The sequence below is a fragment of the Oncorhynchus kisutch genome, linkage group LG19 (genome assembly GCF_002021735.2).
Source record: "Oncorhynchus kisutch isolate 150728-3 linkage group LG19, Okis_V2, whole genome shotgun sequence".
In the NCBI taxonomy this organism is placed as follows: domain Eukaryota; kingdom Metazoa; phylum Chordata; class Actinopteri; order Salmoniformes; family Salmonidae; genus Oncorhynchus; species Oncorhynchus kisutch.
The window spans coordinates 52,013,459-52,037,078 of record NC_034192.2 but is presented as its reverse complement, the minus strand read 5'-3'; the positions used below and the strand labels follow the sequence as shown (position 1 = coordinate 52,037,078).

General features: G+C 43.5%; 4 protein-coding genes across 5 annotated transcripts; all 4 read left to right on the top strand.

The window, feature by feature from the left end:
- Nucleotides 1–1,092: 1,092 nt before the first annotated feature.
- On the top strand, nucleotides 1,093–4,879 carry LOC109864864 (LRRN4 C-terminal-like protein). The gene is made up of 2 exons (XM_020452880.2): nucleotides 1,093–1,324; nucleotides 2,071–4,879. The coding sequence occupies exon 2, from the start codon at nucleotides 2,073–2,075 to the stop codon at nucleotides 2,874–2,876; it is 804 nt and encodes a 267-aa protein (XP_020308469.1). The 5' UTR covers nucleotides 1,093–1,324; nucleotides 2,071–2,072; the 3' UTR covers nucleotides 2,877–4,879.
- Nucleotides 4,880–5,067: 188 nt separating this feature from the next.
- Nucleotides 5,068–6,439, top strand: tstd1 (thiosulfate sulfurtransferase like domain containing 1). Its single transcript, XM_020509379.2, has 4 exons — nucleotides 5,068–5,199; nucleotides 5,566–5,694; nucleotides 5,929–6,091; nucleotides 6,188–6,439. Exons 1-4 carry the CDS (start codon nucleotides 5,121–5,123, stop codon nucleotides 6,237–6,239), a joined length of 423 nt encoding a protein of 140 aa, XP_020364968.1. The 5' UTR covers nucleotides 5,068–5,120; the 3' UTR covers nucleotides 6,240–6,439.
- A 5,905-nt stretch (nucleotides 6,440–12,344) lies between these two features.
- Nucleotides 12,345–17,286, top strand: top6bl (TOP6B like initiator of meiotic double strand breaks). Of its 2 annotated transcripts, XM_031797212.1 has the most exons (13): nucleotides 12,345–12,515; nucleotides 12,717–12,858; nucleotides 12,956–13,009; nucleotides 13,277–13,383; nucleotides 13,592–13,731; nucleotides 13,828–13,896; nucleotides 14,023–14,218; nucleotides 14,375–14,510; nucleotides 15,034–15,186; nucleotides 15,696–15,817; nucleotides 16,205–16,315; nucleotides 16,518–16,616; nucleotides 17,085–17,286. In XM_031797212.1, the coding sequence occupies exons 1-13, from the start codon at nucleotides 12,495–12,497 to the stop codon at nucleotides 17,139–17,141; spliced, it is 1,407 nt and encodes a 468-aa protein (XP_031653072.1). In that variant the 5' UTR covers nucleotides 12,345–12,494; the 3' UTR covers nucleotides 17,142–17,286. The 2 variants fall into 2 exon arrangements, with proteins under 2 accessions (XP_031653072.1, XP_031653073.1); XM_031797213.1 differs by lacking the exon at nucleotides 13,592–13,731 and having other exon boundaries at nucleotides 12,380–12,515.
- Nucleotides 17,287–17,353: 67 nt separating this feature from the next.
- On the top strand, nucleotides 17,354–23,572 carry pola2 (polymerase (DNA directed), alpha 2). Its single transcript, XM_031797211.1, has 18 exons — nucleotides 17,354–17,492; nucleotides 17,726–17,847; nucleotides 17,967–18,091; nucleotides 18,174–18,265; nucleotides 18,424–18,481; nucleotides 18,645–18,754; nucleotides 20,143–20,342; nucleotides 20,540–20,628; nucleotides 20,744–20,959; nucleotides 21,111–21,174; nucleotides 21,349–21,473; nucleotides 21,586–21,624; nucleotides 21,746–21,819; nucleotides 21,957–22,065; nucleotides 22,216–22,322; nucleotides 22,449–22,505; nucleotides 22,874–23,000; nucleotides 23,140–23,572. The coding sequence occupies exons 2-18, from the start codon at nucleotides 17,766–17,768 to the stop codon at nucleotides 23,290–23,292; spliced, it is 1,827 nt and encodes a 608-aa protein (XP_031653071.1). The 5' UTR covers nucleotides 17,354–17,492; nucleotides 17,726–17,765; the 3' UTR covers nucleotides 23,293–23,572.
- Nucleotides 23,573–23,620: the final 48 nt, after the last annotated feature.

Genomic DNA, 23,620 nt, shown 5'->3' with positions numbered 1-23,620 from the left:
TCTGTACAGGCTACTGTAGACCTTCTTTGGTGACGTGATTATATTTAGTATTGTTTTATCTAAAAAGTATTTTATCTAAAAAGTATAACTTTTTTAATGTTTTAAGATTTACATTTTTATGAAATGAACTGAGGAGGGTGGTCCTCCCTTTCCTCCTCTGAGGAGCCTCCACTGATACATTCCATTTCTTCATACATTAATTATTTACTTGAATTTCAGATAAGCCCCTGCATAACGCCCACTAATAAAGTTACAACTTGTAATATTTTGGGCTTAAGGTAACATGTTGGGGTAGTATTAGATAACTACAACTTATAGTCAAGATGAAGTGTCATGTTGTGGATTGTAGTAGTACTAGATAACAATAGCACTTCAGGGTATGTGAGGTGTTGTGTAGCAGTAGTATTTGGGGTGTAGTACAAGACAAAGGGGAAGTATTGTGTTTTGGGGTGAAGGACAAGACAAAGGGGAAGTATTGTGTTTTGGGGTGTAGGACAAGACAAAGGGGAAGTATTGTGTTTTGGCGTGTAGGACAAGACAAAGGGGAAGCTAGGTGACTCCTGCTCTGATTCTGGTTTCCTGTCTCTCTGTCTTTCTCAATCAGATGCTATTACTTCTATCATGTCCCAGCTTGTCCACCTTGCCAGCTCTCCTCCATATAAGGACTGGAGTCAAATCTCTGTCCTCCTCCTCCCCTCCTTCAGGTCCGCAACAATGCACACCATGGGGATTGTGACAATAAACATGCATGCTCAAACATTCACTCCCTGTCTCTCTCTCACTCACGCACGCAAGCATTCACCCTCACACACGCTGACACACTCTCGTACACACCTGAATGTGAGTATGTGGGTCACATGCTTTAATATGATCTGATGCCAAACTCATGTTCTATTCACATACATTACACATAGAAATACATGGGCACTTTGTCATACAATGATGTCATGAACAGCCAACACACAATATACCTACAAAAACACACACACTAACAAGCCCACTCAAGCTTACCTACTGCTACTGAAGAGTAAATTGGTATGCAAGGAGGGACACAAACAAACAGTACACCCTCCCCCCTCCTGAAAGAGCCAAGGAGACCTAGAGAGAGAGAGTGAAAGAGAGAGAAAGAGAGAGAGAGAGAGAGTGAGAAAGGGGCACAGAGGGGAGAAAATTAGGGTGTGTTAAAAGGGAGGGGAAAGTTTGGTGAGAATAAAAGAAGACGCTGATGTAGAGAGAAAGAGAGCGAGAATGTGAGTTAAGAAAAGCACAAAGAAGAGTGAAGAGCAGAAAGAGACATTAGATATCTTATTATTCTTCAATTCAGGTATAGTAAAAGATCACTACTGGCATTGGTTTGTTTTAGTTTTCTTTCAATTGGTTGCTATGGTGATACATTTGAGAGCATGACTGTTCTAATCTTTCTCACAACAATTGATTAACATAACGATTAACATAGTCAACGTCAACTCAGATAAAGTCCTCCAACAACTTTAATCATTTAGATTGATGATGTGTTATTCTATGGATGAAAGTATGTGGAAACTAAAAGGAGGACTAGCATATGTTGAGAGTACAGTTTGGGTTCCCACAGATTTGTCTGGCACCCTGCCAACTGAGAAGAAAGCACTAGCTGGTGGATACTATTTTTTTACTCCTTGAGAATCAGCCTTATTAGTTTATCTCTCTGTGAACCGGTTGTCCTACAGTACATTATCTCTCTGTGAACCGGTTGTCCTACAGTACATTATCTCTCTGTGAACCGATTGTCCTACAGTACATTATATCTCTGTGGACCGATTGTCCTATTGTACATTATCTCTCTGTGAACCGATTGCCCTACGGTACATTATCTCTCTGTGAACCAGTTGTCTTCACAGTACATTATCTCTCTGTAAACCGGTTGTCTTACAGTACATCATCTCTCTGTGAACCAATTGTCCTACAGTAAATTATTGTTCTGTATCTTTCTGTCTGTTGTATCCTGTGTCTGCTCCTGTACGGGTTCGCACGGTAATAATGTGGTAGTTAATTCCTACTTGTGGTTATAATCTTTCCATTTCTGTCCCACAGAGATGACGTCATTCTGCTGGAATTGGGCAGCTCTGCTCCTTCTACTAGTACTGACCCCTGACCTGCTTCCCACCCACCTCATCAACACCCAACCCCTCCTCACACACGCCATTCCCACCTCCCCAACGGTCACACACCCCAAGATCCAATATGTTACCGGTGTGGGCTTTGACTACGATGAAGATGACTACACTGAAGAGAACGCTTCCCATTCCCCTCCCAATTACAGCAAAACCTCATCAGCTTCTACTCTGGTTCCGATGCAGCCCAAGCCCTGTGACTACCACCCCTGCCAGGACAACCAGATGCCCTGCTCCCAGCTCTCTGCCCAGACTGGGTGCCTCTGCCCTGGGCTAAGCGGAGTAGACGAGCCCCCTCACGCGCCACACCTCCAGAAGCTAGTGCCAGGCACTGATGGAGGGGCAGAGGTACGGTGGTGCGCTCCAGCCTCTGTGGTATCTGGATACCGGGTCGTAATCGAAGATCGAAAGGGAGCGCCTCTCCAGTTCACGGGTGATTCTCGGAGCGGGGTGCTGGGGGAACTAGAGGCAGGTGTCAAGGTGTGTGTGGAGGCAGTGAACATAGCGGGAACCAGCGCCCCCTCGGATCTCTCCTGCCTGCGCTACGACCCCCCTGAGGCCACCAACCTGGCCCTAAGGGTGGGGGTCATCGGAGGGGGGCTGGGATTTCTCCTGCTCCTCTCCTTGGTCGCCCTGGTCCTCTGGAGGCGACAGACGTGTAAAACAGGGGAAAACTCTGCCGAGGGGCTGGGGAACCCCTCCTACAGCACGGAGGGAACGCTGTGATACAATTCTGTGTAGCAGAGAATGTAAGAGTAAATTAACTGGGATGGGACAGAGACTAAACGGCTTCCCTCACCAGTGACTCACCAGCACAGTGCTCAGGTTGTTCAAAATCCTGCACTTAGGAATATGGAAATTAGTAATAACTTTTGACTTTTGTGGACTAAATAACCCTAACAAAAGCTTAAGAAGCTTTGTAACTAAAGAGATTGCAGGTTGTTTGCTGGCAAATTAACTTGTGTACAGTGGTGATTTTAACATGTAAATCTTGGTGGGGCAAAAAAATGGGATGTGCATGCCAGCAAAGCCATTACACTACACGACACAAGACTAAACAATACATTAATTGCACTATAACGGTGACAAACGGTACCCATAAACTGTTAGGGCCTACATAAAGCTGTCCCAACAGCAGTCCCAACGTCTCACCACTGCTACACCTGGCTATCAGCGGAGCCTTGTCTGGCAGTGAAACAGTTCATTCAGCCTCATTTACTGACTTAAAAAAAACATAGCTGATATAGCTGACTTGCTTAAACAAATGCGGTTTCTAATGACAATTGAGATGTACAAACTATGGCACAAGGGGATGACAAGAGGATAAGAGGCTATCCGTAATTTCGATTAAGACATTAATGAGCAAGCTAGGATGGACATAGTTAATATAACTCTTTGTTTAGCACTTTTGAAATGTACAGCGACAGAATTCAGAACATAGGCTGTTCTTACAGTGTTCTCCCTGTACACCAAGTCAGAACCATAGGATAAATGAAGGGGGAATATAAGCAGACAGTGAAAGCTCTTACAATATTCAATGATTACATTTCTCTAAAATAGGTTATAAGCTACATGTGCATCACCAGAACAGTAGGTGTAATTAAGAGGTGTAAATAGACCAAATTATTAGGATGAGGCACATGGGCTACTAACATCTTACTACACAACATACACGTAGTATTACTTTCTACAGTATACATATCTCCCTGGCATATTACATAATTTATTACATAAATAATAAACAGACGTTTTGAGCGCGGCACAAATTATTCTTCATTGACAGCATAGCCAATGTTGAATGTTTATCATTTTAAACTTGGAAAAGAGCCCCTTAATCCCAGATTTCATTGACAGCATGGCCAATGTTGAATGTTTATCATTTTATCATAGCCACTCTACTGAATAGAAGGCTAGTGATTGCTTTGTAATGCTTGCAGTTAGCCACTATCACTGATTCCTTCCAAACCATTCATCGTTGAATTTGCGATTTCCAACTTGTTGTGTAATGTTTATGTCCAATGGCCAATGGCCGATGAGTAGATTATCAACTTGATTCATGATGATGACTGCTAGCTAAGATTTTGAAAGTATGATGTTGACATGATCAGTCCAATCAAAGCTACTGTACATATAACGTGATTTGACTTCATTTTAAGGGGATGACTTTGGCCAATGACCTTGAGCCTTCATGGATGAGCACTTCTAATGTAGCTCTATAGCAGCACCTAAGGAGCTAGAATTTTCTAACTCTACCCTTAGACATGGCGGTGACGTGGTGTCCCCATGAGTGACAGAACACTGAGCCAATCACGGCGCAACGCTCCGTATTTTATGCTGGCTTGCCCCACCACCACAGAAAGCACTGAGCTAGGCTGAAACACCTGCATTTTGGAGCTGCCTTACTCAAGAAAACAAAAAAAAGACCATGTTTGTATGCAGGTTTATTAACTCAATCCTAGATCTTTTTTTACATTGTTTGCAGACTGATATGTGACACGTATTAATTAATTAAAATAACATGCAAAACAGGAAAGTCTCTTTTTTTTCTAAAAATGTGGGGTTCAAAACAGGTGGAGCTCCTGCCCTGAATGACGGGTAGCCACTGCTTGTGTACCATTCGATCATGACAGGGAAGAGTTATGGCAGTCGGATTCATGTGTAGAATAAATAAAACTGACTTATGAATAACAAAAGCAATTGTTTTTAGAATAAAAGTGTTTACATCATGAGTTTGTGTGACTGATTGTTTTTAATGGAAGGAACATAATATGTTGATGCAACTCAATGAATATTGCTGGAAGTAATAAAGTGATGTCCTATAACAGTAATGCAACTTTTATTTTGAAACTTGAGTAAGATGAACCGTTGAAGATGAAGAATCGGTCTGATTGGCTATAGCTACAATACTGTCATAAGTCCCTCCTTTTTAAGAATTTCGTCCAATGGTTACCGCTCAAAAATCTTCTTGGAATGAATGAGGAAATAATGTGGTACATAACAATCAATATTCCATTCAAATACGCACCAGGAAACAAGATGGCAAACTCAGGTAAGTGCAAATGCCACGATTGTATTCTGCATTTACCTTCTTTGTGTAGTTCGCAGTGCTACTAGATCGTTACTGATCATCTGTCATCTGTCTTTGTGAGCTATAATACGACAATATACATTGGATCAAATGTCAATCGTTGATTTGATAGGCTATGTGGGGTTTGAAAGTGGCTGGGCATGGTATCGTACCGTACAGTGACTCAGCACTTTTCTACTGTAATATTTTGGTGCAACTTCTGCATTCTCACTGTCTGACTCTGTAGTAGAATACATGTTATTTTCTTACAAGTTTGTTTCCTCAAAGAGAGGTTATGGTTAGTACCAGGAAGCAACATGAAGTTAGCTGTGAATCACCTCTCCACAGATAAGGATATCTCCTACTCTGACCTTAAGGCCCTCCTGACCAAGAGCAACAAGGGTCTTCTGGTGGTTGATGTAAGGACAAAAGAGGAGGTAGACAGAGGACACATTCCAGGATCAATCCATATTCCAGGTGAGCTTCAGTCGGAGTCCTGTAGTAAAATTACACTCTCCGTTTCAATTGGAATTTGCTGTCCAGAGTCCAAAACTTTGGAAGCATAATGAACCCCAATTTATATGGGTGTAATTCAGCCAAATATGAGCAAGAAAGGTTTGATTTACTGTTGTCATTGAGCTACTTATTTAGGTATATTTATTGCGTTCTAAATGGAGTCGTATTGCAAACTTCCTGTGTCTCCTCTCCCAGTTGATACAGTGGAGAGTGCCCTAGCGCTGGACCCTGCTGAGTTCCAGGCCAAATACGGGGTGCCCAAACCCCCCCTGGATGCCCCTGAGCTGGTGTTTCACTGTCAGATGGGCCGGCGAGGAGGCGTGGCCACAGACAAGGCACGAGGCCTTGGATTCCAAAAGTATGAGTGTACATTTTGACAATACTGCTCTGTATACTGTGTTTGATGCCTTGGGATACTTTTGTAAATGATGACATCTTCCTACTCTCGTTTCAGGGCCGTCAACTATGCCGGAGGATACCAGGAGTGGTCTGAGAAAGAGGGGTGATAAGTTGCATGATTAGCCTGCATTATGAAAGCAGAGCATAAAAACGCACAAATGATGCTCACATTCTGCTGAAACATGAAATTACTAGTATATTTGTTATAACAGTTTTCAATCACTTGCCTTTTTGTAGCTTTTATTTGTTATTACAGATGTGTTCTATATGTTTTAAAATAAAGAATATATTATTATTTTTAACCGTGTTTTCCCATAGAGCTCCACTTTCTCCAGTTTTTTCAAACCCGTACTGCTGAAGCTGCACTGTGGCACATAGGGCTTATCCAGGTGATGCACATCTACATCCCATAGACATAGAGGGGAAACCCCCGGGTTTGCCTGATGGTTGAAATGAGTCCGTTATCGTACATGTTGTGTACCGTAGACGGGTGTGTGCCTTTCCAAATCATGTAGTGTGTGTGTGTGTGTGTGCATGATGGTGAAATGCCTTTGTTATCAAATCCCTGAGTGAGTATTCTCCATTATTAACCTCTCCACTAATTTAGCGTAAAGGGGCACCGTAAAAGATCCTCGTCTGAGACTGATTGGTTAACATAGTGGAATTTAGTGATCGTTGCATCTATTGGCTTGGCAATTGAAAAATATGAAATATCAGTATGATGTTGATTAACGTACAGTACATTTTGTAGGTAGAGGAATAGCCTCAGAAACACACAGCAAGTTCCTCATACTTGTCTTATATACAGTGATGGAGGTTTGGTTTTGATTTGCACACAGACGCTAGCATATGTGCTCAAGACAGGAAGTCAAGTATATCCCAACATAAAAGCCTGCTATCTATTCTCACTGGTTTTTTTTTAATCAAAAAGCATTTTATGTAATTGAAAGAATAGAGAAATTGAAAGAACACATTTTGATTTTACATTTTTATCTCCCAAGTTGTTACAGACTTCTGAACATTACTACTGTCCCCAATGCTGACTGCTCTATTGGTAAATATAAAACGGATCCAAACTTAAAGTAGTAATGCCTGTATGGTTAGTTGTGTTTGCATGTTCTATTTGAACATAATTTCACTACATTGAAACAGTAGTATGCTCTCTGAGTGACATATACTGCAGTCCTCTCTTTTACGGTGTGGCAGACACACTACTAGAAGGCATGGAGGACCCAACATGACATCAAGCTATAACTGAATACATATTTCTCCAGTTCAGTGTTGTCCTATAACAACGTTACCACTCACAGGATGGATCAAATCTCTCTGTTTGACCTGACAAAAATGTATTCATCTTGTTAAATATCCTTAAAACTGGTTTATTTAGTTGGATCAATGTGTAATATGTAAATATTTGCTTAAAAACCACAATACTTCCTATTGTTCTCCCAGTTTATTTTGATTTTGTTGGAATCAAATACATCAAAAGCGAAAACACACATTAGTACATGGATGTCTGAATTTGAGGGATAAAATGCTTTAATAACAGTGCTTGTGGTAACAACTTTAAAGGCCCTTAACAAACAAACCAAGGCCTGTCGCTATGCAGCTATGCTGTCGCTATGCAGCTATGCTGTTACTATGTAAGTGCCCTCTTCAGCCAAGAGGACTCAATTCCCTGAAGGTCCTCTATAGTCACCTGCACCACCTACACACGTAGGCCATGAAGAAGAGTGTTTATACTCAGAAAACAACAGAGCACTTTTAGAAGCCAGAAGAAGAATTCTATAATGTATAATAACATTTAAATAGTAAATGCAATCATTACTGATATAACCCATTATAAACTTTGTGTGAATATCAACCCAAGTCAAGAGCAGAACCCATAGCAAAGGTGTTTGCTTCAAATACATATTTGACCTTTAACCTCTGTGTCTGACCTGTGCGTGGCATGGGTCAGGGTAGTCACAGACGTCCTCTGGGAACACAGCGCGCATCAACTGCTTCAGCTCTGACGGGTAGACATAAGTGGGATGGCCACCGTCACCCTTCTGGCAGCCCACCCCATGGTGATACTGTACAGGGTAAAGGGGAGATGTATGGGAGAGATACAATTGGCCTACAGTTAAGTGCAGTGCTCACTGGTCAAACATCCCTGACCTCAATGCATCATTCATTCACACTAACTCACACACACACATTTATATTTTAGTCAGTTAGCAGACGCTCTTATCTAGAGTGACTTACAGTTAGTGCATTCATCTTAAGATGGTTCGGTTGCACAATCACATATCTCAGTCATAGTACGTACATTTTTCCTCAAAGTAGTTATCAGCAAAGTCAGTGATAGTGAGGGGAAAAAAGTCAAGTGTGAGTGTTAGTTAATGTGGAGTTGGGGGAGGGGGGGCTGTGGGATGCTCTTTGAAGAGGAAAGGTTTCAGATGTTTTTGGAAGTTGGGCAGGGACTCTGCTGTCCTAGCTTCAGGGGAAGCTGGTTCCACAATTGGGGTGCCAGGACAGAGAAGAGCTTTGACTGGGCTGAGCGGAAGCTTCCCTTCTGTAAGGGAGGGAGGGCCAAGAGACCAAAGATGGCAGAACAGAGTACTCAGTTTGGGGTGAAGGGTTTGAGCATAGCCTGAAGGTAGGGAGAGGCCATTCCTCTTGCTGCTCTGTAGGCAAGTACCATGGTTTTGTGGATGTGAGCTTCGACTGAAAGCCAGTGGAGTGTGCCGAAGAGCGGGTGACATGGGAGAGCTCGGTAAGGTTTAACACCAGGTGGGCTGCAAGATTGATGGCACAAGCGAGGAACCCAGGCAACAGCAAGTCCAGACGGGAGATGACAAGTGCCTGGATTAGGACCTGTGCCGCTTGCTGTGTGAGGTAGGGTCGTACTCGCCACCTCTGGTCTCTACTGATGTTGTGGAGCATGAACCTGCAGGAGCGATATTTGCAGAGAATAACAGGGTGTTGTCCAGGGTCATGCCAAGGTTCTTTGCACTCTGGGAGGGGGACACTGTGGATTTGTCAACCGTGATGGAGAAGTCTTGGAGCGGGCAGGCCTTCCCCAGGAGGAAGAGCAGTTCCATCTTGCCGAGGTTGAGCTTGAGGTGGTGTGACGATATACACGCTGAGATATCTGCCAGGCAAGCAGAGATGCGTTTCGCCACCCAGGTGTCAGAAGGGTAAAAGGAGAAAAGTAGTTGAGTGTCATCCACATACAGTGCATTCGGAAAGTATTCAGACCCCTTGTCTTTTTCCACATTTTGTTACGTTACAGACTTGTTACGTTACAGACTGAAATTGATTAAATTAATTGTTTTCCTTATCAATCTACAAGTCTTCTTGGGTTTTAGACATTTTTGCAAATGTGTATATATATATATATATATATATATATATAAAAAACTGAAATACCTTATTTACATAAGTATTCAGATCCTTTTCTATGAGACCCATAATTGAGCTCAGGTGCAGCCTGTTTCCATTGATCATCCTTGAGATGTTTCTACAACTTGATTGGAGTCCACCTGTGGTAAATTGAATTGATTGGACATGATTTGGAAAGGTACACACCTGTCTATATAAGGTCCCACAGTTGACAGAGCAAAAACCAAGCCATGAGGTCGAAGGAATTGTCCATAGAGCTCCGAGACAGGATTGTTTTGGGGCACATATCTGGGGAAGGGTACCAAAACATTTCTGCAGCATTGAATGTCCCCAAGAACAGAGTAGACAGAGTATTTAAGAACATCATTCTTAAATGGAAGAAGTTTGGCACCACCAAGACTTTTCCTAGAGCTATCCGCCCGGCCAAACTGAGCAATCGGAGGAGAAGGGCCTTGGTCAGGGGGGTCACCAAGAACCTGATGGTCACTCTGACAGAGCTCCAGAGTTCCTCTGTGGAGATAGGAGAACATTCCAGGAGAACAACCATCTCTGCAGCACTCCACCAATCAGGTCTTTATGGTAGAGTGGCCAGACCGGAGCCACTCCTCAATAAAAGGCACAAGACAGCCCGCTTGGAGATTGCCAAAAGGACTCTCAAACCATGAGAAACTAGATTCTATGGTCTGATGAAACCAAGATGGAATTTTGGCCTGAAAGCCAAGTGTCACGTCTGGAGAAAACCTGGCACAATCCCTACGGTGAAGCATGGTGGTGGCAGCATCATGCTGTGGGGATGTTTTTCAGCAACAGGGACTGGAAGACTAGCCAGGATTGAGGAAAATATCCTTGATGAAAACCTGCTCCAGAGCGCTTAGGACCTCAGAGTGGGGAGAAGGTTCACCTTCCAACAGGACAATGACCCTAAGCACACAGCCAATACAACGCAGGTGTGGCTTCTGTTTGAGTATCTAAATATCTTTGAGTGGCCTAGCCAGAGTCTGGACTTGAACCCGATCGAACATCTCCGGAGACCTGAAAATAGCAATGCAGAGAAAGAATTGGAGAAACTCCCCAAATACAGCTGTGCCAAGCTTGTAGCGTCATACCCAAGAAGACTTGAGCCTGTAATCACTGCCAAAGGTGCTTCAACAAAATACTGAGTAAAGGGTCTGAATACTTATGTAAATGTAATTTCTATTTTTTTTTATTATTATACATTTGCACAAATTTCTACCAATGTGTTTTGCTTTGTCGTTATGGGGTATTGTGTGTAGATTGATGAGGAAAAATGATTATTTAATCAATTTTAGAATAAGGCTGTAACTTAACAAAATGTGGAAAAAGTCAAGGGGTCTGAATACTTTCCAAATGCACTTTAGCAATGATTGGAGAGACCATTCAATGTATAATCAAGCCGAGTGACTTGGTGTATAGAGAGAAGAGGAGAGGGCCTAGAACCGAACCCTGGGGGACACCAATAGTGTGAGTACGTGGTGCAGACAGAGATCCTCTCCATGTCACCTAGTAGGAGCAGCCTGCCAGGTATGATGCTATCCAAGAGCGTGCAGTGCCTGAGACACCCAGTCCTGTAGAGCCTGACACCTCAATCACACCGACAGTGTCATTGCATTTTGGCACACCAGAAACACATTCATTTCCAATGGAACGCTGCATTTGCCTTGCAGCATTTCGTTGCAGAGGCAGTTACAGTGCGTTATGTGTGGTCCATAGGTTTGATTAATCAAAGTATGCATCAAACTATATGTGTAGACAGCTTGACAGAAATGGTAGCAAAAGGTGAATGTTGCCCTTTTGTTGCACACATATCCAGATGATGCTGCGTACCATTTTGCGCAATGATGCTGTAGGCCTACAGCTGTTGTCTGCAGTAATCATGTGCCAGTAAACCCGAGTCATACTGTTAGCACTGAGGCGGTTTGCCCTAGTAGGAAGTCCACTGTGTGCAGCTCAACCTGTGCTATCAGCTCAAACATAAATATCACTGGCATGTCTACCTCTGATAAACTTCCAAGTAAAACAATAAAAACAATATGCCCAGATTAACATATGTAGCCTAAGAAACAATGTTCATGAAATCGGTAACTTGCTAGTAACAGATAACATCCATATACTGAAACTCACTTAGATAATACCAACAGGGGTAGCAGTTCGCCGTGCGTGGTCACACATGTACACACAGATTTTGGGTTATAGATGTGTGGTAGTAGAGTAGTGGCCTGAGGGCATACTCCATCATAAATACAAATACACACAATTAATGCTGTGATACGATCAGCATCTCCCTCACCAGTTTCCGCTGAATACATTTGTAGGCCTTTTTTCGCCGTGCGTGGTCACTCCTAGGACGCGAAGCAGCGCGGAGCAGTGGTGCCACCCACAGAGGTATTCTGCAGGGAGTAAAGGAGAGAAGCAGTTAAGGATGGAAATTAGAGGAGTAATTAGACTACACAATACACATGGACAGACCAGAGTTGCAAGAGTTGGCCTATAATGAAAGCAAATCACCATTCGGTAGTATATCAAGTTTTACCCAAATGCCTGGCAGTGAGTCATGTAGGTGTCCATGGTTGTCACGGAGTAAGCGTGCATTTTCATATACTAATTTAAAAGCATGTTATTGTCCCTTGACCCTTTGATGACCCACACGAATGATAGGGCTGATTTTAAAAATTTATGAAATCACCCCTGAACACAATGTGTCATATACAAATTAAACTATTCTTGTCTTAAATAAACTCGGGATATGTCATTTGAAAATATTGCAGCACGAGATAACCGGATGCGGGACAGCAAGATGTGCCTCGCACGTGCCTCAAAACCGAAGCGCATCAATTTGTGGCGCGAGATTTGAATCCGAAAGGATCAAAGGCGCCGTGCAAATGTTTTGAAGTCTGTCAAGCCGCATTCACCCACACCTGTCTCATCTCTGCTAGGGACGGAAACTCTCGGTGAAGATGATGAAACATATACAACAGGTGCATTTTTTGAAATATAAACCGAAATTGACAGATTTCTCTTGTCTAGTTAGCTAACTAGCCACAGTTTTCACTTCCATGCGGCTAGCTAGCTAGCTAGCTACCGCCACACAACTAATCTCTAGTACGGGTTATTTTCTTCAGCTATCACAATGTGTCTTTGAGTTGACTTATCCCAAATAATAGTTTGTTTTGTGTTAGGTTTTACAATCACTGATGTTACTTGCCCGTTGGGGGAGAGAACGGCTAGAAAAGTCCTTAGTCGTAGATGGAGGGGGACTACTGGTCCTGTTGTGGGCCGCGCCGGGCCAGCCACCCAGCGGCCAGGTGGTCAACTGCACAGGTATGGACAGGTCTGAATTACCTAGAAGCTTTTATAAATCATAAAAAAACATCAGGTTAGACTAGCCGTGGGTCTAGCTAATGTGTTATTTGTACAGTTGCAGTTGCAGGACCCTGGTGCTCAGGAGTCACAGTGGAAGAAGTCCAACAAGGTGGGTTCTGAACTAGGAAGGGTATGAATCATTTAGACACATGGTAGTACTTGTAGTACACAGAAGGTTACGGTAAGTTGTTCCTGTTTTGGGTTGACTTAGGGTCACACACACACACACACAATCAACTCACAACTGTGCCCACAGCTTTGTGCATAGGCTCTTTAGGTGTATGTGAGAAGTCATGCCCTTTAATGTGTCTTGGCTTTCTGTCTGTTTTCCAACTGAGTTCCTGTGTTTATCTTCCTCTCTAATGGATTGTGTTAGAGTTCTGGAGGAGACTGGGCCCCTCCCCCTGCCCTGCCCCTGACCCAGAGGAACTATGTGCCTTCACCGAAATCTATGGCCCTCTCCACTTCCTTCTGTCCTTTCAGGTGGGTGAACTACAGTACCCACCAGGCTTAGCCACACGTACACCTGTTAGTCAGCATGTCAGTTGACAATAGACAAGAGAGTATCTCCACAAAATAGTGTACTGCACAATTTTAATTTTAGTCACCACACAGAGCACAGTGGGCAAACTAAAGTAACTAAATGGAAAGGTGTGACACTTGAGTCGGGTATGTGTCCTTTATTCTCCAGATCAGTGAGGTGAAACTGGACAGGTGTAAGGTGTGGTCACACACAGAGGGCTTCTTGCACAAACTGAGCCTGACTAACGCAGGGGTGAAAATTCACCTCAAATTTAAATTGGAAGGAGAAACATACCAGAGAATTTTTAGGTATATTCTATTATTACTGCCACTGAATATATTTCATGTGTGTGTATTGTGGAATAATATTATGTTATTAATGTGTTTTACTCTGTTTTTTCTTAGTGGGAAGGCAGAGAGACTCACCCTGAAGGACCAGACTGTGATCATGGACGTTGCTTCTTCTATCACGCAGTCAGCATTACTCCCATGTCTCTTGTCATCGTATAGGTTGGAGAAACAGTTGACCTCTTTTATTCACAGTACATCATATTGTAATTATGTGCATGTGGTGTGTGTGTCTGTGTGTTGGTCCTGCAGGCCTCCCATGTCAGTAGGAGCAGGCCCGTGGTGCCAGCGAGTCCACCCTGTATTAGGAGGTGGGTTACCTCTACTTATCCCGCCTGAGGCCATGGAGAGAGGCCTGTATGGGGAGCTGCACCTCCTACCAGTCACTGTTCTCACCCCCTGTGTGTTGCAGTACCCCAACCTGGCAACCAGAGTCACACGCATACAGATATCCTTTATCTATCTATCACACACTGTGTGTTATGTATTCATATCCCCTTGCCTTTGGGGCTAGTTGTTTAGATAAGGCCATTTGAAAGATGTCTGAGTAGTGACAGTAGACCCTTATTCCTACTGAACCATCAGTCTTTAACCCCAGTGGTACGTGCTGCTGTACAGCCCCAGTAACCTTCCCCTGCTGGGGCCCTCAGCCTTCCTACAGCAGCTGCCTGCCTGTCTGGCCCTGGAGGGGCTGGGTCTCTCTGGGCTTACCTGTACCCTAACACACTCCACCACCTCAGGTGCAAGATAAGCAAAATATTAAATAATATATCAAATTTGATTTGTTTATCTAGTAATGATAAAGTGTTTTATATATATATATATTTTTAAATCTAAGTATATTGTTATAACATAGAAACAATGTAAAACATGTCCTGATACACAGGTTAAATACCTACTCCTTGCAGTGTCAGGTTTGGACAATTGTTTTGCAAATACTGTTCAGTATTTGCATTCACCAATGACTATATGGGGCATGAACTACATTTCCATAATTTAGCATTGAGTAGGCGTGACTATGCAAAGACGTGTTCAGTGCATGTTGCCTATTATTATCATCAGCATGACCTAAATATTTAGAAATGATGACATCCAGTCCACTGAACACAGCTTGTTATGTATACAGTATTATGTTCCGACTAGGGCCTTGCTGACAAACTCATTTATTGTGTGATGACGCTAACAATCCATCTGCTGATTTCAAACAGCCATTCTTTCAACACTGTCTTACATTAACATTACTTTGCTACCACCTTTCAACAGATCCACTCTGCAGTGACACTGTGTACAGTATAGACAGAGCACAGTGTCAGGAAACTGAGCCAGAATGGATCCCCGCTGTGGATCAGAACCTCTCTCTGTTCCTGTTCCTCCAGCACAGTGACCCCTTCCACTCCCAGCTCTCTGACTTCATGGGTGAGGAAATAAACTCAACAAACAAAAGCTCTAATTTAAGTACCCTGACTGATGAAGCTGTGGTTCACTCAAGGAGAAAATGAGTATATTTCTTACCACAGGATTGTTTCACTCAGTGTCACAATATGATTTAACAGACAGTTACAGCTCACTGTGCTCAGGAGGTAGGAAGCAGACCACAGTCAAACTCCTGTTTGTCTCTTAGTTAAAATAATTGGAGTGGAGGTTCAATTTAAAACCCAACGTTGCATTATAGTGTACGGATGTTATAAGTAGTCAAAAGAACAACACCGTTGGAGTGGCATATTTGTGATTACCCATAAACCACATGCTTGACCTGTCAGCACCCTTTCTTTAGAAGACCAATTCAGTGACCTCATTGTTATTTTAATTGTGCATTCTGACATTCAGAGCAATTGTGGTTCACTCCAGGGTGACATTGAAATATCAATTTACAGTGTCTCATCTCATCACAGTGGTTTGGCTGAAAGTTTCATGTCTTCCTGCAGCCAGCGAGGAGCTGTTAGAGCTCCACCTGGAGGATGTGTTGAGGTACAACAGGGAGGCGGTGACAGCAGCCCTGAACACACTGCTGCAGAGCACGCTGAAAGACCAGCAGCTGAGAGACAAGGCAAGTGCTCTGTACTTGGAGTTTATACACACTCACTCACTTACCTATGCAGGCACGCACACACACACACACACGCACACACACACATACACAAAGTAAAACACTATGTACTCTGACTATACACATTGCACAAAATTCACTATCAGAGATTCTCTTCTAATCATTATGTGTATGGCATTTCCCAAACACGACTTTCTGTCTCTCTGCATGTCTCTCTGTCTCTCTTGCCTGTCTGTCTCTGTCTGGTTTTCTCTCTGTGTGTCTGTCAGTCTCTCTGCCTACCTGTCTGTCTCTCTGTCGATATGTCTGTCTCTGTGTGTCGGTCTGCCTGTCTCTCGGTCGGTCTTCCTGTCTGTCGATCTGCCTGCCTGTCTGTCGGTCTGCCAGGCTCAGGAGAAGATGTGCTCTGCCCTGGGTGTGATGCTGAGATCTATAGGCTGTGTGGTGAGCAGCAGCACCAACATGGAGTTCAGAGCAGCCTGTCTGGACCGCATGATGGTAGCTACATAACTACTGCAATAACTGTACTGTGAAAGAGCCTAAACAATACATTTTGATCGATTTCACAGTATATGACTGGTGACTCACTGTGTGTGTGTGTGTGTGTGTGTGTGTGTGTGTGTGTGTGTGTGTGTGTGTGTGTGTGTGTGTGTGTGTGTGTGTGTGTGTGTGTGTGTGTGTGTGTGTGTGTGTGTGTTAGGTGCAGGACACCTATGAGCTGTCAGCCTCTCTCCATGAGTCTCTACAGAGAGTCACAGCTGGCCGTGTAGTGCCTAGTGGCAGGTGTTACTGGGGACAGGTCAGTGGGATGTGAATCCAGGGTGTTGAGTTGAGTCCAGTGTATTATACTAGGGCCCTGTGTTTTGCACAATCATGTGACATAGCAAGATTGTATCCTGTATTTTAAGCCTTATCCAGAAATTTGAATTAGACCAAAAAATAAAGTAATTGTCTGAGGATGGTGCTGGACCATCTGACATACAAAGAAAAGGGGACAGTGATGAACAAGGTTTAAATAAAGGTTCAAATCCAGGCATGCCACTTATGATACAGTATTTGTGGAAGTCCACTAATAAATTATGCCATGTAAACATTTCATTTTATAATATGTTGTGTTATGATAAGTGGCCAAGTCTAACACTATGGCTGTGTTACTGCTTTGAAATGTGCTGGACTTGAGTTCAGTATTATAAATACCCTTGTAGCCGTGGCTAGGGTATGTGAGCATATGATTTACTAGTCCTGTGTTTGCCACTGTGTTTCTTAGGCGGACACGCTCACCTGCAGCAGACCTAAGAACTTTGCAAGTGGGAAGGAAATCTGAACATGCTGATGTTTCGTTCTCTTGTACTATAACAGTCAATTCATTGTATTTGTTTTGTATTATATATTGTGATATTTATTAAGTGCGATATAAATATGTATGTTTCTATGATGTGAATGTAAATTAAAACTGGAAGACACAGCGAGACAATTTTTTCTATTTCTGTTTTCATGTATTTAATGTATTTAAACATTAAGCGTCACTATCAAAATAAACAGTAGATGGCAGTGCAGCTTGGCAAATACACCGAGCTCCTCGTTTTGTAGCTCTAGGGTTTGATCTGTGACGTCTAATCCGGCCGCCAACATCTGCGACGAAATTTCGCGGCAAAATCGATGAGAATACGGAAAGGTAATGGTAGTTTCCCAACTGCTATTATTATTAATCAAGTTATTGTTGGTTGTCGTATAACTGTTAGCTAGTTAACTTTTAATTGTTCGAGTATTTGCGAATCATAATGATGTCGGAAGTGGTAGCAAGGCTGTGAAAATAGCTAGCAGGCTTATTAACTATCACAACATTGTTCTTGGCAGTAGTTGGCTGGTGTATCTTGTTTTATTTGTAGTTTTTTTCCCCCCTATCAGATATTCCACACGTTAATTGGCTCAGTTAATTTGTAAAACAATGGCATTAGTAAATGCAGATAGAATCAAATCGGAGCTGAACACGTTCGACATTGATTGTGGAGACGACATATTGGACAAGAGTAAGTGCAATTTTCTTCCCTCGGTCTTATCCCATTAAGCTAACAAACGAACTTGCTTTGCTAATGTTTTGTTAGCCAAATGACCAGTGATCTTGGCATACTTACTACTTATTTTCCAGTGTTGGAGCAGTGTCTGTGCAACAGGTTGCAGGGGGATGAGATAGTCCTGGAGTGGGTGGCTTTCAGCACCACCAAGGGAGGCTTGAAACTTAGTTTGAACACACTGGAGCAGTTTGAGCATGAGGTGGGAGAAAGACACATATGACCCCTTTCTCACTCACACACTCGCTTGGTCTTCATTGTTGAATGATCTTGCGCTGCTGCAGGTTCTAAACAAGAAATACAAGGCCAAGCCGTCCATCGCAAAGCGAGAGGAATCACACAACAGAACCAGGGATATCAACTCGCTGCACGACCTGTATCCTCTACAGTTTATACACACACAATCTCTATCTTAGTGTTAAATGTTTCGCTTAGGATTGCTTAAGAAATATTTTAGTGTGTGTGTTTATATGTTTGACAGTTTGAACAATACAGGACTCTATCTGGTGCTGTCCCTTAACTTTGCCTTTCCAGAATCAAAGCAGAAGAAGAAGAGGAGAGTCTTCTGGACTCCTATTCGACCCCAGCTAAGGTATTTTACACACACTCACTGGACAGTTTATTAAGTATAACCATCTAGTAACTGGTTGGACATCCCCTTCACCGCCAGTGGTGTGCCTAATAAACTGTCTGTTGAGTGTATGTCTCTGTTGATATGTGTTGTACAAAGCATTATCTCTGCTCTGTGTTTTTAGGGTTCTCAGAAGCGTGCCCTGACCACCCCAGAACACCCCCAGTCTAAGAGGAGTGCAGCTCTTATAGCCAGTCCTAGCCTGCTGCTGTGCTCGGCCAGCTTCTTCCCCAGGTACACCACACACAACTACATACACTATATATACAAAACTATGTTGACATCCCTTCAAATTAGTGAATTCTGCTATTTCAGCCACACCTGTTGCTGACAGGTGTAAAACAATCGAGCACACAGCCATGCAATCTCCATAGACAAACATTGGCAGTAGAATGCCCCCACTGAAGCTCTTACTTTCAAAGTGGCACTGTCATAGGATGCCACCTTTCCAACAAGTTAGTTCGTACAAATGTTGCCCTGCTAGGGTTGCCCCATTCAACTGTAAGTGCTGTTATTGTGAAGTGGCAATGTCTAGGTGCAGCAACGGCTCAGCCGTGAAGTGGGAGGCACACAAGCTCACAGAACAGGACCTCTGAGTGCTGAAGCGTGTGGCTCGTAAAAATTGTCTGTCCTCGGTTGCAACACTCACTACTGAGTTCCAAACTGCCTCTGGAAGCAACTTCAGCACATTAACTGTTAGTCTCGATATTCATAATTCAAAAGGCACTTCCACATCTGAGCTGTTTTTTTTGCAGGTGCATGGTAACAGTTGAATAAAATGAGAAAAAATAAGAAACGTGCACACGGCTCTTGATAGTATGACTGCTTTTTTTTTAGGCTGATACTTAAAGCTTATTAAAGAGCCAGTGATACTATCAAGAGCAGTGTGCACGTTTCTTATTTTTTCTCATCTGGAAATTCCTGAAATGGGTTTCCATGGCTGAGCAGCTGCGCACAAGCCTAAGATCACTATGCGTAATGCCAAGCTTCAGCTGGAGTGGTGTAAAGCTTGCCACTATTGGACTCGAGCAGTGGAGTGGAGGAGGAATAATGGTCTGGGGCTGTTTTTCATGGTTCTGGCGCGGCCCCTTAGTTCCAGTGAGGGGAAATCTTAACGCTACAGCATACAATGACATTCTAAACGCTTCTGTGCTTCCAACCTTGTGCCAACAGTTTGGGGGAGGGCCCTTTCCTGTTTCAGACCTCAGAGGTCCATACAGAAATGGTTTATTGAGGTCATTGTGGAGGAACTTGACTGGCCTGCACAGAGCCCTGACCTCAACCCCATCAAACACCTTTGGGATGAATTGGAACGCTGACTGCAAGCCCGGCCTAATTGCCCGACCTCACTAATGCTCTTGTGGCTGAATGGAAGCAAGCCCCCGCAGCAATGTTACAACATCTAGTGGAAAGCCTTCACAGAAGAGTGGAGGCTGTTATTGCAGCAAAGGGGGGGACAAACTCCATATTGTTGCCCGTGACTTTGGAATGAGATGTTTGATTAGCAGGTGTCCACATACTTTAGGTAATGTAGTGTACATGGATACACCGCTACAATCATCTGTGAACACACACACACACTCACCCTTGCCTTATCCCCAAATGTGTCCTCCTCTCTGCAGTGTGACCCCTTCTCAGAAGTACAGTCAGCGTGGAGGTCGGGGGGAGGTGGTGTCTACATTTGGGGCCGTCCAGGGCACACGTTGGGCAGGGAGGAAAGGGCAGACGAACGGGGTTCAGCTGGAGCTCCTAGAGGGATCAGAGGACTCTTTGATTAACAACTACAAGTACATGTTTCAAAGGCTGAGGGACGTCCGCAACGGTAGGCAACAAAACTACAACTGCGATAGTTATTTTAAACATCCTACTATTGGATTATAGTAGGATTGTGATGACACAGCTACTTCCTTATTCCTCATCTTTCATTCATCTTGACTGTTAGATCACTAGTGTTGTTTTTGGACTTTCTATTTCATTTTTTTATGTGCCGATGTGAATGTTGTCTTTTGTCTTTGCCAGTGTTGACCGAGAAGATTGAGGAGCTGGGAGAGGAACTGAGGACAAACTTCAACATAGAAGAGTTCTCACCTGTGTCTCTTCCTGCTCAGGTACTTACAGGCAGCTCACTGCCTACCAGTCACTCTCACACAGTATGTTCCCCCTGTTACTTTCACTGCTGTGTGGGGATGTGTGTTAATTTCTCTTCTCTCTTTCTGTCTGTAGGACAGTGTGATTGTCCTGGGACAGGTGTGCTGTGACAGTAATGGGAAGCTTAACTCTCAATCGGTGCTGTTGGAGGCAGGGCCTGAACAGGGTGGACGGCAGGTGCCAGTAGACCTGTCTGAACTCAGAGACTACTCACTCTTCCCTGGACAGGTGGTCGTCATGGAGGGGATGAATACTTCAGGGAAGAAGTTTGTGGCATCTAAACTCTTTGAGGTCAGTGGGATTCTTCTAAAACACCTTTGTTTGATTTCCTGGGTCCTGATCAAGCCCATTCCAGGACTAAAAGCTCTGTTGGAGATTCTCAAGCTGACCAGTATGACTTTTAAGTTCTTGTTTTAATTGTTTGATATTTTCAATCTCTTAGGGTGTCCCTCTCCCATTCTACTCAACTCCCATCAAACAGGAAATGGACATGGACATTCCTGATGGTAAGGAAGGGAACTGAGTATGCACCACACACACTTACACACCCTAACGTCCCTGCTCTAACACAGTACCAGAGCAACTGATGGTAGTGGGGGCCTGTGGCCCCTACACCCCCTCTGACAGCTCTCTTGACCCCCCCCCCCCCCCCCCCCCCCAACGTCCCTGCTGTCGCGCAGTTCCAGAGCAGTTTTTGGTGATGGTGGCCTGTGGTCCCTACACCCCCTCTGACGGCCTGACCTTTGACCCCCTGGTGGACCTCATCAACGTCATCGCCAGGGACCGCCCTGACGTTTGCATACTGGTCAGTAGAATTTGCATGTTTTCACGAGGTCACACTCAGTCACTGACACACTTTTTTGCTCTTTGGCTGAAGTTTGTATGTTTGTCCCTCACATCTCCTCTCTAACCCACAGCTGGGACCCTTTGTGGACTCCAAACATGAGCAGATAGAGGTACCTTTTCATTCTCTTTGTCTTGGCTACTGACTCAAGTTATTTTTCAATATCTAGTATGTTGACTTGCATTGTCTATCAGAAGTTGATTGTTTTTTCTTTCTTTGTGTGTGTGTGACAGAAATCTCTGGTGACGGAAACGTTTGATGCCATCTTCTCCAGATGTGTGGGAAGCATTGTGGAAGGCACCAAAGGGTAAATATGACTTTATATTTACCTATTTACCACACTGTTACTACACCCACACTGCTTCATTTGACCCCCTACATACCAACCGCATTAGCTCAAACTCTTCCCTTGCTGTTGTAAACACAGTTCTGCTTCCTCCTCAGAGTTGGATGTCGGTTGGTGTTTGTTCCCTCCCAGAGAGATGTCCACCATCACTTCATTTACCCACAACCCCCTTTCATCCTGCCGGACCTCAGCAAGGATGACGCAAAGGTGAAATGGCCTGCATGATGTCATTCAGAACTGAGACACCTGCTGTCACTCAGAATCTAGAATGTTTTATCATACAAAAAGTATTCGGTCATAGAAAAACAGCATGCCTTACTTCAATGTTACATTTGTTTCTTTTCATTGGCTCTTCAGCGTATGACCCTGGTGCCTGACCCCTGCACCCTGCTCATCGATGGCGTGACCTTTGGCCTGACCTCTACAGACATCCTTTTCCACATGGGAGCAGAGGAGATCAGCTGGTGAGTGCATGTGTGTTCGGTTCCAAACCTCTACATTGTATCTCGTTGGTGTTCACAGATGTATGTTGCTTAACATGACTGCTCCTTCGATCAAAGTGTTTGAGGTCCTACTGTTCTTTGTTTCAGTGCCTCTGGCTCGGACAGATTCTCACGCATCTTGAAGCATATGTTGACCCAGAGAAAGTGAGTGAGCGCAGGGACAGAGGGGTCTAAGGGATTGATTGATTTTATTTTTTTACAATTTAAAAACACAATACAACCACAAATGTGGACACAATGCATAACATGTTTTGTCTAGGATAACACAAATAACTTATTTCCATTATGTTCAAAAATATCAAACATGTTACACATTAGGAGATAAAAGCTGAATTGTATGTGACATCACATGGCCAAAATAATGGGGGGAGTGTTTAGCTTAAAGGGCATAGATTCCACACACTACTATCCTGTGTCCACACAGTAATTATGTCACTTTCTGGCTATTGTTCTTGAACTCGTTTGAGGGCAAGAATAATTAATTTCTTCCCTGTTCTGTGTTCAATATATAGCTACTACCCCTTGTACCCGCCTGTGGAGGAGGTGAACATGGACTATGAGAAGTTCCAGGGTTACGGCCAGATGCCCCTCAGTCCCGATGTGCTCATCGTCCCCTCCGAGTTACGCTTCTTCATCAAGGTGAACAACATAGCTGGTTCACACAGTGGAAACACTCTCTCTTTGCATCTTTCTCTCACACTCACTCACTCTCTCACACACACACACACACACACACAAATATTTACAATGAAGCTAAAAAAATATATATTTTTCACAGGATGTGATTGGCTGCGTGTGTGTCAATCCTGGACGCCTGACCAAGGGCCAGGTGGGAGGGACTTATGGCAGGCTGCTCATCCAGAGGAGCGCCCCATCGATAGATGGGAAGAGAGTCAGTCCCTGTGTGGCCGGCCAAGTGGTCAAGATCTAATCTGATTGAAGACTGACTGAAGATTGATTTCTCTCCCCATCGCTCTCATCTTCATATTAGATCATTTTGTATTCTACAATGACTATTAATGTAGCTAGCTGCTTACTGTAATTTAATTTGATAATTTGCTCAGTCCTGTATGTGTTTGGTATTCTACTGAATCACTCCTTATTTTACAGTGGAGTTTTCCAAAGACATGATGATATTGGGCACTTCAATGATTATCAGTCATCCATTCTGATTCTCACACTATTCTTGTCAATAAATAATTATTTCTCAATCTGCTTATTGTTGTATTTATTTTCAGTTGCCATTGTTCAAACAATGA

Coding starts and splice junctions, on each gene's coding strand:
- LOC109864864 (XM_020452880.2), top strand. CDS start 2,073: ATGACGTCATTCTGCTGGAATTGGGCAGCTCTGCTCCTTCTACTAGTA.
- tstd1 (XM_020509379.2), top strand. CDS start 5,121: ATGAATGAGGAAATAATGTGGTACATAACAATCAATATTCCATTCAAA. Junction 5,695..5,928: donor AGGATCAATCCATATTCCAG/GTGAGCTTCAGT, acceptor CTCCTCTCCCAG/TTGATACAGTGGAGAGTGCC. Junction 6,092..6,187: donor CGAGGCCTTGGATTCCAAAA/GTATGAGTGTAC, acceptor CTCTCGTTTCAG/GGCCGTCAACTATGCCGGAG.
- top6bl (XM_031797212.1), top strand. CDS start 12,495: ATGATGAAACATATACAACAG. Junction 13,384..13,591: donor ACTTCCTTCTGTCCTTTCAG/GTGGGTGAACTA, acceptor TTTATTCTCCAG/ATCAGTGAGGTGAAACTGGA. Junction 14,219..14,374: donor CCAGAGTCACACGCATACAG/ATATCCTTTATC, acceptor CCCCAGTGGTAC/GTGCTGCTGTACAGCCCCAG.
- pola2 (XM_031797211.1), top strand. CDS start 17,766: ATGGCATTAGTAAATGCAGATAGAATCAAATCGGAGCTGAACACGTTC. Junction 21,820..21,956: donor ATTGTGGAAGGCACCAAAGG/GTAAATATGACT, acceptor CTTCCTCCTCAG/AGTTGGATGTCGGTTGGTGT. Junction 22,066..22,215: donor TCAGCAAGGATGACGCAAAG/GTGAAATGGCCT, acceptor TTGGCTCTTCAG/CGTATGACCCTGGTGCCTGA.